The sequence below is a fragment of the Sciurus vulgaris genome, assembly GCF_902686455.1.
Source record: "Sciurus vulgaris genome assembly, chromosome: 5".
In the NCBI taxonomy this organism is placed as follows: Eukaryota; Metazoa; Chordata; class Mammalia; order Rodentia; family Sciuridae; genus Sciurus; species Sciurus vulgaris.
In genome coordinates, this window is record NC_136465.1 from 30,514,156 (window position 1) to 30,528,232 (window position 14,077).

The 14,077-nt window shown below is 34.1% G+C and overlaps 1 protein-coding gene across 1 annotated transcript in view; it reads right to left on the minus strand.

Moving 5' to 3' along the window:
• Positions 1–584: 584 nt before the first annotated feature.
• The window catches only part of VEGFC (vascular endothelial growth factor C), a 116,929-nt gene continuing 103,436 nt past the window's right edge, over positions 585–14,077 (minus strand). Inside the window, exons 5-7 of the mRNA XM_079141036.1 lie at positions 4,401–4,507; positions 3,766–4,099; positions 585–927 (exon numbers count right to left, since the gene is read on the minus strand). Of these exons, the coding sequence (XP_078997162.1) occupies positions 816–927; positions 3,766–4,099; positions 4,401–4,507 (553 nt within the window). The 3' untranslated portion in view covers positions 585–815. The remainder of the gene's footprint in view (positions 928–3,765; positions 4,100–4,400; positions 4,508–14,077) is intronic.

Consider the following 14,077-nt stretch of genomic DNA (forward strand, 5'->3'; position numbering starts at 1 on the left):
ACTTTAGCTTACAAAACAATTTTTAGCTGGATATCAAGAAGAAAAAATTCCTTTTGATTTTATGGTAATTTTAATATGTATGAAAGATTTTATACCAAATTAAGAGTCTGAATGCTCTCACTGAACTAAATAACTTTCAATCTCATGAACATGCTAAGTAGACTTAGGAGATGTTGAGTTGATTCATTTAGTCATATGAATTCAAGTTTCATGTGCTAAAAGGTTTATAATTATTAAATATATTTAGATGAATTTAAACAGAATGTAATAGCATATTAGTGTTCTCTCTGAAATTTTTATACTTTTTCATAGCAATCAAAATTTGACATCTGGTTACAGAAGGAGAAGCATAGCAGAAGACCAGTGTTCTCATATTCGTTTGTGCTTTTAATGCATGAGAGTAATGAACTGAATTCACCAACTTATAATACAATTTTCATTTTATTTTAAACATATTTTTGCATGTTATAAAAATATTGATCACAGTGAGCTTTACCAATTGTTATTGCTATAAAAATGAATGCAGAAACAATATTTTTAGTGGAAATAAATTATATAGTCATTATTTTTTTCTTTTTTTAAAATCACAAGAGAAGAACCTCAGCTGTTTGGTCATTGGCAGAAAACCAGTCTTTGAAAGAGGCATTTTACAGGTGAGCTCCAGTCTATTTCCGTGAAGTTATCCACATGATTCAGGAACACAGACTTCTGTCTTTGTTATCCTGGCCCCATAGGGTCTCTCTGTTCATAGACAGTTCTAATGGGGTAACAGTTTGTCATGATAGAAAAATGATGAACTGGAAAACAGGACTGTCTTAGTTCATATGTGGTCTTTTCCAATATGAAGGAACACAGCGACAGACTTCTTCACTAAATGAGAGTCCCTGCTCACAGTGCTTCAGTCGATTGCATGGCCGTCTGTAACAACTAGGAAAACAAAGAGGAAAACATTCATCAGAGACCTAGGCAATGAGTTCATTATGCTAGTAATGCATTTTTATATTTTTCCAAATTTAAACAAGAAAAAAAAGCTGACAATTTTTTTTTCATAAAATCATTCATAGGTGTACAAATGTTTAAGTTTGTACTTAGAATTAGAAAATTTTAGAGGAGTGGAAAAGCCTTTAAAAACATGTCTTGCCTGCTGATGTAACAAATGGAAGGATGGGATATTGTAAGCATTAGTTCTTTTGAAGTGCTTTCTGCTTTGTGGATGAAAGTAACATGAAACAGAAATTTTGAAAGTGAATATTTAAGGTCTGCTGATTTACTGTGATCATGTAAGCATGGCAGAATTCACTAAAGCCCGGGACGTGTATGGAACCCAGACTTCCAGGCAATTAAACCCAGCTATCTTGGCAGAACTGTGGTCCTCAGTGAGCAGCCCACCCTCACTCTGTGTTTCCACTTGGCAGCTGGCTGCATGATGGTGGTTAACACTCCTTCTCCACCTGGGGTCCCTGTGAAACAGATCAGCCTGAGGCAAAGGATGAAGAGGGGTAATACTGACCACTGGGGGTCCCTCTATTTCCATCCTAGATTTCCAAATTCTAGTGGCAGTGAATGGACAAATTACCAATTGGTCAATCTCTTGGCAGTCCTGTTGCTCAAATGAACTGCATTGTCTTTGAAGAACTTTTTGGAATACAAGTACGCCTAACCTGTGGAATGGGCATACAGGAAAAAATGCAAGACGACTTGAGGTGGAAATCAAAAGTGCACTATAAGAATACCTACACACTTCTTTTGTTGTAGAAAAGAAAGCGTATCTAGTTAACATTTTAAAACACTTCTAAAATCCAAATTCATAATTATAAGATCACTGGTACTCTTTTACTAAAAAGTGAAAAAATTCTCAATGACCAGTGAATGCTGCTGATTAAGGCAGTGGACTAAAGAATATATGCTCCGCCCTCCACACTTTTGGAATAAATATGCTCCATTTGCTATCACAAAATCTGGAATTGTACACTTAGAAAGAAAAGTGAGTGTAGGAATAGTTGCAGTAAATAGAAAGTCTTCAGAAAGCATTTATCTTATTTAGAGAAATAGGATGATAGAAATATTTTCTACAAAATTAATATAAGAAATCTGCATAAAAATATGATTGCTGGTTTTATAGACATAAAAATTTCAGATTTTTTCAATATGTATTAGACCCACTCAAGAAGGATTCAAAATAAAATATTGTTTAATAAGGTTAAAAAAGGCTTAGTATCTATAGTCTTCTAGTATGGTACTGCAATTTCAAAATATCCTTCTGGTAATTACAGTAGAAATATGCAAGTAAAATTGGAATATAATTATTATTGCTTAAGATATTCTAAAGTGCCTTATAAAGTCTCTATGAGGCACTCTGCAACAATAAGAAAAGGAAAAATATGATCAGTGAGATACACATATTCTTTGAAGCCTCTAATTGCAGTAACTAAAATGCTGGTGTAGACAGATCTTCAGAAATGTAAATTAAAATGAGAGCACAAAACTCTTATCTGTTGAAAAGGCCATTATCAACCCATATTTTAGGAATGAATAGAAAAATGCAGTGAAAGTAATCAAGAACAAATGGTCTGAAAATTTAGTGAACAACCAGGAAAGTGCAACCTCATGTCAGACAAAGAGATGAGCTTAAGAGAGACTAACAGAAAGGCCAGACTACAGAGACAAAATTATCCACTGGATCTGGCAACTAAGTGGCTACCGATGGCTTACATACAACCTGAACACAGAGGGCATTAACCAGACTGAATCAATGGGATATGAGGGTGGTGAAAGCCAATGCCACATGCTTAGCTTCTGAGAAGCCCTGAGGCATGCTCAGCATGGCTGTAAGATGCTGGTAAAACAGAAGGAGCTACAGACATTTCACAAAGGAGGGAAAAGGAAGATAGAGTTGAAGATATTAACATTATGGAAGCAAGAAGGCATGACTAACAGCAGTGGCTGAAGGACTGTCAAGTCGCAGACCTGGCTTAAACAGCATTTCACCATATTCTCTGAGATTAAAGAAGAATAGATTCAGAGATTAACACTGTAAATCCTTGACTGCAATAAGCTCATTTATTTCTTGATGAAGAAAGAAACAAAACCAAGGCTTAAAAAATGAGTCTTAAATAAACTTTAATAACATATTAATTTATTTCTCAAATTCATTAAATAGTGTAAATATTTTCACTTCCAGATAAAATTCTACTGTAAATGGTACTATCATATTCTTTATTTGTAAGTTGTTTTTCTTTCTTTTTTAATTTTTAATTTTTGGGAAGTGACATATCTTTTTTAAAAAGATGTCTTTATTGGTGCATTATACTTATACACATTAGTAGGCTTCATAATTACATTCTCATACATGCGCACAACATAATTTACATCAAAACTGACTGCACCTAGAACACTTTATTCTAAATTACATCTTAAGATTTCATAATTTCTGGTGGGGGTAGGCATGGACTGCCCAAATACATTTTGAAAATAATACACAAGTCCTCTCACTCACGTTAAGCAACACTACCTTCGCCTCTGGGACAAGGATTTAGTGTATTCTGAGATTGGATCTGCTTTAGGACTCCAACATAACTGTCTTGCTTTTGTGGATGCACACTCAGTCTTGTGAAAGTTTAGCATGGGTTAAAAAATACCATTTGTCTTCCAGAACTTATTGGCTTCATTCTTATAAGCAATTGCTAGTTTGGTTAGGAAAGGTGCTTCTGATTGAGAACATATTTCTAGTAAGAGGAATTCATGCTATTTATGAAAATCTCTCACCTGCAGGTCTGATGTTGGAACTTCTTTCCTCTTAAGAGGCATTTCTGGGGAGTTTCTGTACATTCACAGGCACATTTTCCAGGATTTAGGGGTTGATTTCTCGGGCAGGTTCTTTTACATACACACTGGCATGTGTTTTCATCGAATTCTCTGTTGGCCCCACATGAGTTGGGGAAAAGTTTGTTTTTACAGACGCACTGGCAGGAGTTTCTGTCTAGTTCTTTGTGGGGTCCACAGCTGGCAGGCCGAAGCCCCCCTTTGCAGACACACTGACAAGTCTCTTCATCCAGCTCCTTGTTGGGCCCACAGATGTCATGGAATCCATCTGCTGAGTCTAGACAAACACAGTCAGGACATCTTTACTGTACCTTACTTGGTTCTGGTTGTGATGTGAAACAAGTGCATTTAAAAGCATATTCCTTCTTACGGTTTTCATTAAAGGAATGTGCACAAACATGGGCATGCTCCTTTGCAAAGAAGTTAAAAATAATACTAATATGAAGTAGGAAGTGTCCTATTTCATAGTCTCCTTATTTCAAAGAATGATGATCTGAATATTGTACATGAGGTTTTAATACTAAAGTGTGTCAATCAAAACACAGACCATATATAGTCCAAAATAAGATTCTACTTACCATCTCCAGCATTTGAGGAAAAAATAAAATCTTGCTCAGCCAGGCATCTACAGATGTGATCATTCCATATGTAATTTGTGGGGCAAGTCTTGTTGGTTGCCTGACACCTTTGGAAGAAACAGGTAGGGTTAAGCAATTATCTAACCAGCACATAGAAGGGATTGTATCTTTCTCAAATATGTATTGCAAATCAATCACTCAATACATGCTTGTAAAAAATCTTTAAATGACATACAATATATAAAATAAAATTTAAATATTTCCTCTTAAACTATCCCTAATGACATCTGCTGTCAAATTCTAATCCCAGAAATGATCCTTGTTAGTCACGTGATCTTAAATGCTTCCAAACCTTTATCTTTTTAAGGCAGATACATTTATTTGTGTAATCACATAGTGCTTTGGCTTGTGATAAATTTATATCATTGTGAATTTTCCCATTTTTCCCACTAAACAATATGAAATAGGCATATTTATGTCATTTCATAAAGTCTTCTCGATTATTTTTAGTGGCTACATACTATTCCTACGGGCTGTCCCATTATTTGTTTCATTAATCTCTTAGGATAGCTATTTAAGTTATTTACAGTTTGGGGCAATCTCAATGGTGCAGGCATGGTAATATTCATATCATACATGCTTACTGATTTACTTCTGAAGCACAGATCTCCATAGCTGTAAAATTTTCTAAAGGCATAACTTCCACTCTGCATCCCAACAAAAAGGTATTGAAGTCATGTTTTGTTTTGTTGTTGTGGTGGTCCTCTGCTTCCTTCTGTCCTCCTTTTGTACTACCCTTCCACCCTCCTGCTTGCCTGCCTGCCTTTCTTCCTTTCCTTCTTCTATCTTACTTCATTCCCTCTTATCTTCTTTCTTTGTTTTAATAAAATTATGAACACGTGGGCTTCGATCAAGTATAACAATCACTCCTTTGATGCTCCAACTGTCCCACTGTTGGCTAATTGGGACCCTTGTAGGTAGGTGCATGTAGGACGTGAGCCCTTTAGTTCCCCAGCTCTGCTCTCTGGGTTGAACAGACACTATGTGCTCACCTCATCTTGCTCATTCTCTCTTCCACACCTGTAATCAACCCATTCCTTCAAGGATTCCTTACTCTTTTTCTTTGGAAAATGACATTTAGAGGCTATAATTGTGATTGGGTGTGTCCAGTGCCATCAGATTACATTACTTTTAGATCTTTTCAGGGAGGCAGAGATGGAAAATGCAGTATATTCCATGGAATGTTTCCTGAGTTAATGTTTATGCATTAGAAGGATTCTTGGCTTTTAATATTCTCACTTCATATCATATGCAAACTTTCCGCTACTACTTTGTCATGAACATTCATGTAGATATCAAACGGAAACATTTATTTACACTTTCACATCTTTCGTCTCAATACAATGTCATGAACAACATTATGTGGTTGAAGAATATTGAGTTGCACTGCAAGTTGACAGAACAGAAGATGACACGTAGACCTCTTAAAAAGTGCACAGGGTATAAACAAGCAGACTACATGCTTGGGATGTTGTTAGGAAAAGTTCCAGAGTCAGACTCAATGTGATGATATGCCTTTCAAAAATAGCCGGAGATCTCTTAGAGCACAGTATGAGGGAATTTTTGATGGAACTCTCTGCAACTCTGCATGTTGTTACCTTGTCTTCCTTCTGTTGTGAATGCCACCTCTGAGGGCTTATCAAAGTTTTCCTGTCCAACAGTCTCTACTACAGCTCTAAGACACACAGACTCTCCAATCATTCCTCTCAATTTCCATTTGTCTAAAACTGTCTCCTTGTCCTTACTGCACAGTCACCTACAGCTAACAGCACTGGCTGCTTTAATCCTCACTGCCTACTTCTTGACCTTCCTCAAGAGTCATGTCTCCTTTGGTTTGGTAAAGTCTAGAAGAGGCTGTTTCCTTGAATTAATTTTATTGCTGTGTGTTCTCTGCCACACTACATCATAAGTAGCTTCTCATAGGGCATCCGAACAACCTATGTAACTACCTACAAAGCAACTGTGTTTTAATAACAGTAATAACTGCTGGGTGACTAGGAAATTACTTTTAAATATTTTAGATCCTATCGTAATAGTTTGTTACTTTTTCATAGATATCATTGCTTTTGTTACTTAATAGAGAATCAGCTCTGTTTGGGGTTTACCTACAATTTATTATAATTTTCCCATTTAAAATGATAATAGATGTACTTGTAATGCATGTTTTTGGGAATAGATGATTGATGTTAAGCAAGAGAGTCTTGTTCATATTTTGCAGGGGAGGGAGAAAGAGCTCAGTTTGTTATTTCCAAATAATTTAAGATTACCAGGATTTTAACTGTCCTCCTTTGACTTCATACTGATAAGTTCCATTAAAATTCTGATTTCTGACAATCTTCACATAAACATGTGTTTTTCATGTCATGTGTGTACTATTTGCCTTTTTGTTTTTAATTTCAATTTTGAAACTATAAGATATTTCTGTGATTATCAGAATTAAGACTGTGAGAGAATATATACTAAGTGAGAGAAGTTCATTTTGATTCATATCTCAAGCAGGTGTTCCTTTGTTTTCAGTATTTCTTTTTGTAAAAGAAAATATAATATGGACATAAGTATATTTTTGTCCTTTTGTTACACAAAAGATGATATTCTGTATCAGTTGTTTTAACTTCATTTTTTCACTTAACATTTCCTGGAAAATATTATACCCTTTTAAAAACTTCAGGTAATCCCAAAGGTGAGTATCTACTCATTATAAAGTTTGGCCTTTATTTTCTGGGTTAATTGTAAACATATATTGTTTCAGATAAATTTACAAGTACTTATCACTTTTCCAACACAATGTCAACAGTTTAAAATGTATATTCTTTGTCATCTTCCCATCAAATATGAAGCAACTTACGATTAGTTATATAATAGTAATTCAATGAATTCTGGTGGCAAAAAAGTCTTATCATTCCTCTATAAATGGTGGTAAAACAATTTTGGCCACGTTGCCTCTGTGTTGACCTCTACATGGTTTAAATGACACACTGCCACATTGGCTTTAGGTGACAGAGTACTGGGTGGCAGTAGCAAGATATTATTCATTTTGCCAATGCTTAATTTTATTACCATTACCTGAGGCAGTGTTTTTCCAGTTGTTGGTTGTAACCCATTAGTGGATCATGAAATCAATTACATGAGTTGGGAAATACATTTCTAACGTAACTGAATAGCATATAATAAAACACACGCCACTAGACTTTATGTGGTAAAGACTTTCTCTGCAATTTTTTTCAATTATACACAAACACACACAAATATGCATTGTAAACCCACATACACACACCCTTCCTGTCTTCCACATGTTGTAGGTGTGTATTTGGCCAAAATATCAAAATCCATTTATTTTTCAGTTGTAGTCTGAAAAACTGAGAAAACACAGATCTAAGTTATTTATGTGACTAAAAAATGTGATGAGAATCATCTCAGTTGCTAGCCTATGTGATACCAGTGAATAATGAGATTCTCTACTTGAATATTTGTTAATGTCTGAGTTTAAATATGCATATACAATTTTCTTTCCTGAATATTGAAAACAAAACAATTTCCTGTCTCATAAACAGGAACAAATACCAAATTTCAACATCTTCACCAATATAAATTCAAAAGCAGGGACTTTGTGTGCAGAAACAAATGTAGGAATCTATTTCTGGAAATGTTATACTAAACAGCAAGAGGTCTAGTTTTATGGTATTAGATAATGATTTCACAAATGGGGTTATACTAGCTCTTTTGCTTTTGCATGTTCATGTTGAATAGAAATACAGACCTCAGAGCAATACTTTCAATTATAACTCAAATGTTTTTGGCAACACAAACTTTACATTACCACCTAATTATGGTTTGCTCAAAGGCAAATAAATATTTTAGTCACTAATAGTCTTAAAACTTAATTTGAATTTCTAGAAAAGTGTGACTCTGGAGGCTTTGCCAAAAATAGGAAACTATTGCTCATCAATATTAACACATTTTAATGTTGAAACTGGAAATCCTGCTGGATTCTACTGAATTAAAGAAACATGTATTTGTGTAGAATACATTTTCATAATTTCCAAATGAAGTTCTCTGTTTCAAGAGTAGCAAGTTCTTAGCATTTAAGCTTCTCATGTTAAAAAAAAAAGAGAGACAAAATTTCTAAAATATTACTATTTTAGAATGAAAGGAAATGTTGTCATGGTGGGTAAAAGGTTTAGCACAATGTGCTTATCGCTTGTGTGCTTTAATCTCCAAAGCATTTTCATGCTATTGAAATTTCTATTCAGGAGAAATTATTAATGTGTTTATACACATCAAAATTTTAATAAATAATTTGCTTTGTATACCATATTTATAAAGCATACTGACTCAATGACAAGTTTTTGTTTGCAAAGGAAAGGGTTGCACAACTATTTGCAAGGTAGATCTATGCAGAAAATCATGTTAACAAAAAAACGTTCTTATTTCCTCCTCCTGAAACATAACAGTGATACTGTGATTTTTATGATGGATAAAGTTACTAGTAGAAGATTTATCTCAGTAATTATCTTAAAACTTCATTCAACTTTGGTTTTGTAGCTACTGATTTTGCTGATTAAAATCAGTGGACAATAACTTAAGGGTTTTTGTAGTTACCAACATGAAGAACAATGCATTCAATGATAAAGTCAATCTTATTTTGCCATTTATCTCTTTTGAATTTTTAAAAAGATAAATGTGCTCCAAATATGTTGTTAGATTATTTTCTAAATGTTGGATAATAATGACTAGCACTTATCCTTTGAACCTTGTAGTAGGCTATTTTATGCATGCTATTTTTATGACTCTTTCATAGTCTCTACTTTTGGCACTGGGGTTTTTAGATACTTGGAGATTCTCTGGCTCCCCAAACTCTACATTGAAGGAACAAACACACACACTACCACATTTTGATTGGCACTGGTAAAAACTGAGCTGAAATGTTACTCTTTTCCAGAGAACTATAATTTTTGCAATACATTTCCTTTCAAAATTAATATGATTTTTCCAACTTTGCTGAAGTATGATTGATGACCTGTATATACTGAAGTGATGGCTTGATGTATATTTACAGTGTGAAATCATGACCACAAACAAGCTCATTAATATTCCTACCACCTCACATCTTTGCCTTTTTATTTTGGGGATGAGAATGATGAGATCTACTCCTTTAGCAAATTTTTCTGTCAATACATTATTATTACCTGGAACTATCATATTGGGTGACAATTGGCCTCTGAAGCTTACTCATAACTAATTGCAGGGTTGAACCTTCTGATCAAATCTTCCCATTTCCCCCATTCCCTGAACCCTGGTAACTATTCTTTTATTCTCTGTTCTCTGAAAAATGAGCTTTACTCTTTTAAATTCATATACAAACGATATCATGCAATATTGGTCTTTCTGTGTTGGCTTATTCACACAGCATTATATTATTTAACAGCATTAATAGGATGTGGCAGAATCCTTTTAATAATTCTAATTTTAAAAATTAACTGCAAGTTGATTTATTTTAAACTACTTATCGATTTATGTTACTAAATCTCTCCTTAACATACTTCATAGATCATCAAAGTGAATGGTAACATTAATTTAATATGAATTTAACCTGCAACACTTAACAACTTCAAAAAGAAAACAATTTCTCTGGATAGGAACTGTGTTATTAATCAAGTACTTTCAATGGCAGTTCTTTTAATAATGTATTTTCATAACAATGGATTAAAATTTTACTGACTGTGTATCACCCATAATCCACAGTTTTGATCCTCATGTAGTTACACTACCCTAAATCTTATGAAATGTGGGGCATGAGCCATTAACACTAGTGAAACCCATGTTTGAAAGCAGCTACTACTCTGAACTCTGACACTCTCCTTCAGAGCATCATCACATCAATTTAATAGGATATATAAAAAGATGCTCTGTACTCCCTCAGGAAAACAAATATAGGGAACAACAGCTTTTTTCAAAATGTCTTTGCATTATTTCATACATTTTGAGTTTGTTATGCATGACCCTTGAATACATATTGATTTATTTCTATTTTTGCAACATTAGTTATCAGGGAATAGAAAACAGTTAAGTAAGAGTTGCCTTCAGTTTAAGGGTTTTAGGTTGGGTAGCTCAGTGGTAGAGCATGTGCTTAGCATGTTTGAGGTCCTGGGTTCAATCCCCAGCACCAAACCAAACCAAACCAAATGAAACCAAGCCAAAGAACAACAACAAACACTTTTTGGTACTATGCATAGAAATCAGAAAAACATTAATTTTGAAATTCTATATAAATAGTTTAAAACAAAAAGATACTAGTTTAAAATAAAAAGGTACATGTTTAAACAGAAATTTACCAAAATAAAATACATATACTTATCTTCCCTTGCATTGAATTTTATTAATTTCACACGTTTGTGCTTAGATGTTTGTTTATGCTACCGTTAGCCATGTTTCATTTGTCTACTGACAGGAAAAATGGTGGACAGAGGTGGGTTTGTTAGGATTAAAAGGAAGGGATGGTAGGTAAGACTAATTATGAAAATCCTGTTTTTTAGCAATTTCACTAGACCTAATACTAACAAGTGTGATGAAACAATTACAGTAGTTTTAAAAAGTAGATTGACAGCCAATATTTTTCTTTTTGTATGATTCTAAATGACTTTTAAAGCAGTAACCTACCACAGAGAAGATCACCCACTGTTTGAGACTTCAATACAAAACATGAGTCATTGTGGGGTCACCGATTTGTTAAGTACAGGACTGCTTGATTTTTGATCTGGATGGCCACCAAATCTGGGGCAGGGGAGAACAGGAGAGCAGGACAAATATCAAACCCTGTATTTTTCTGTTTATTTTATTTTTATTTTATTTTTTTTTTAAATTCACTTAGATATACAAGGTTGAGAGAAGTGTTATTCAGTTGAAACAGATAAATCTAGTAATTACTGTATTATCAGCTTGTTAGAATTTACTTCTGCATTTTAATTCAAACTAACAGTTTTAGAACAGCACAGTTTTCTTGGTCAGAACCACATTTCATTAACAGAAAAACAAAACTGAAACAACAAAAAAACATTAGAGGGCATCATGAAGCATTGACCTGACATTGAAATAACTGGCTGATGTCAGGAATACAGGCAGAGGAGTATGAAGAGGTGAATGCAGGATTTTTACAGTAGTAAAATGATTCTGTATGATATTCCAAGGGCAGATACATGTCATTATACATTTGTCAAAAATTTATAGAATAGAATGCACAACAAAAAAAGGAAATTTAGTGTAGTGTAAACTATGGATTTTAGTTAACAATATCATATCTGTACTGACTTATCAATAGTAAAAATGTATTAAACTAAGGCAAGATGTCAATAATAGGGGAAACTAGGAGCAGGGAGTCTATGATGTGCACAGGAATTCTCTGTATTTTCTACTTAAGTTTTCTATTAGCCTAAAACTGCTCAAAAAATAACATCTACTAAAATATTTAGAAAATGACTGATAGAATTGGTCTAATAATATATTAAAAATAACTGCTAATGTGTTTTGGTTGGACATAATCCTTAACAAGGATCTTTGATCTAAAAGAGTCTACCTCTGGGAATCATTACAGACACAGTATCAATGCCAAGGAAATGTACTGATGGGATCTCCTCAGCCATAGACATTTTGCTGTTTTTCCTCCAGTCTATCAGCAAGCCATATGAATGTTGAGCTCTTAATGATCATCTTTAGAAGGTCGAAACCAGACAATCCAAAGGTAGGCACACTATATTGCAATTATAGAACAATGTAATGCTTCAGGGTCTGAAATCTCTTGCATGAGTTCCACTGGTAAATCTCTATCAGTAGGTTGATAAGTGTTAAACAATATTTATTGAAAAAAAAAGGGCTGGGTAAAAGAAGAGGAAGAGGCACACAAATGAAGATTTCAAAAATAACTGCACATGAACTTAAGGATTTTAAATTTGCAATGAGGGTATGAGAATGAAAAGGATATTACAAAGTGCTGGAAGTGAAATCATTTCTGACCAATTGGAATAGGACCATGTCCTTATTAATTTATGACAGCTCTGCTCTCTCTACATTTGTGTTCCGATATTGCTCAGTAAATTAATTTTATCAAGCTATTTTGTTCATTTCTACTTTAAGACAAACAACACTGTATATCAAGTTCAAATTAAAAGAATGGAAAAATGAAATGGGAAAACAAAAAATCATGGATATGAAAGCTTCTAAGCCTTTGGACTGAAAGCGCATTACAGACTGACAGACACTGAGCACTCAGCTCCAAACCTAAGGCTGGCTGTGCTATGAATCCACTCTCCTCCTGGGAAAAGAGACACATCCTTATAAGAACAATGGTTTCCTTAAACCCCAGTCTGCATAACTTCTTGCAAGCAGATAGATTTTACTTAGAATTTTAGTAAATAGTATGCACATTTTTATAAGAAAATAAAAATTAATAAACAAATGAAAACACAAATTAGCCTTCAGGCCAGATTTACCCCTTTTCCTCATCTTTCTCCACCCCCTCATTTTCTCTTTCTCACCAATACTGATACTGACCTACCTCTTTATCAAGTTGAAGTAACACATGTTTTCTGTTTCAATTTACATTAAAAACAATCCAAGGCACTGGAGCTGTGCTGGACCTTGTCTTGTCTCTCCTCTACCCACAAAACTTCCTAGGCTACCAAATTCCTCTGTAAAAAAAGTGAAATTCCCCAGGCTGGTACTCAAAGCTTCAGAAGCATAGTCTCAGACTTTTAAAATTTAGCACCCTTTTGATTTTACAGAGTAAAACCCAATTAGATTAGGCTGTCAACTGTCCTCAGAATGTGTTATTTTCTTGTATTTAGTGATACTGCTCATGCTAACCAATTAACCCATCAATAAATTTACCACCATTAGCTTCAAGGCACTTGTCTCCTACTCCTTTGTGATATGTCTGTCTATCTGTTGCTCTCTCTCCTGTGACTGCACTCTTAATCTGTAGCACACAGATTTCCCAAGAGTATGTTCTCATAGCAAAAAGCAAGAAAACTTATTTATTTATTTATTTGATGGAAATTTAATAGTCACTGAATGAACAAACTAGTTCTACAAATAGCAATATGATTACATCTCCAAAACATAATGTCAACAGAAGGAAAGCAATGGAGATAGTTTAGCACATAATTTTGAATATGCAAATCCCTATCATATAATCTCTTGCGGTAAGATAATACATCCCTTTGTCATAAAAACAGAAAAGCAGGAAAGAGTGTAATATAATTTCAGTGTCCTGGTTATCTCTGAGAATGAAGGCTAAAGAATGATAACTTGGGCTTTGGCCTATATGTTAAATAAATATGATAAAATATTTGCTAAATTTCAAATTGGGATGTAGCTATTCTTCCTAGTTATTTTGAATATCACCCATATGGCTTTATCCTCAGCTTATGCCCTCTTATTATCCCTCACATGCAGTTTTCTTACATTTGAAATCTCTTTTCATCCCCAATCTGATTGCCTAGGCCCATGTCTTTATTACTTCTCTCTTGGATTATTGCAAAAGCTTAGTTTAGTTCCCTGTAATTCACATATTACACTGCTACCAGATTGTTCTTTCTCAAATAGGAAAGTGCAAATACCCGACT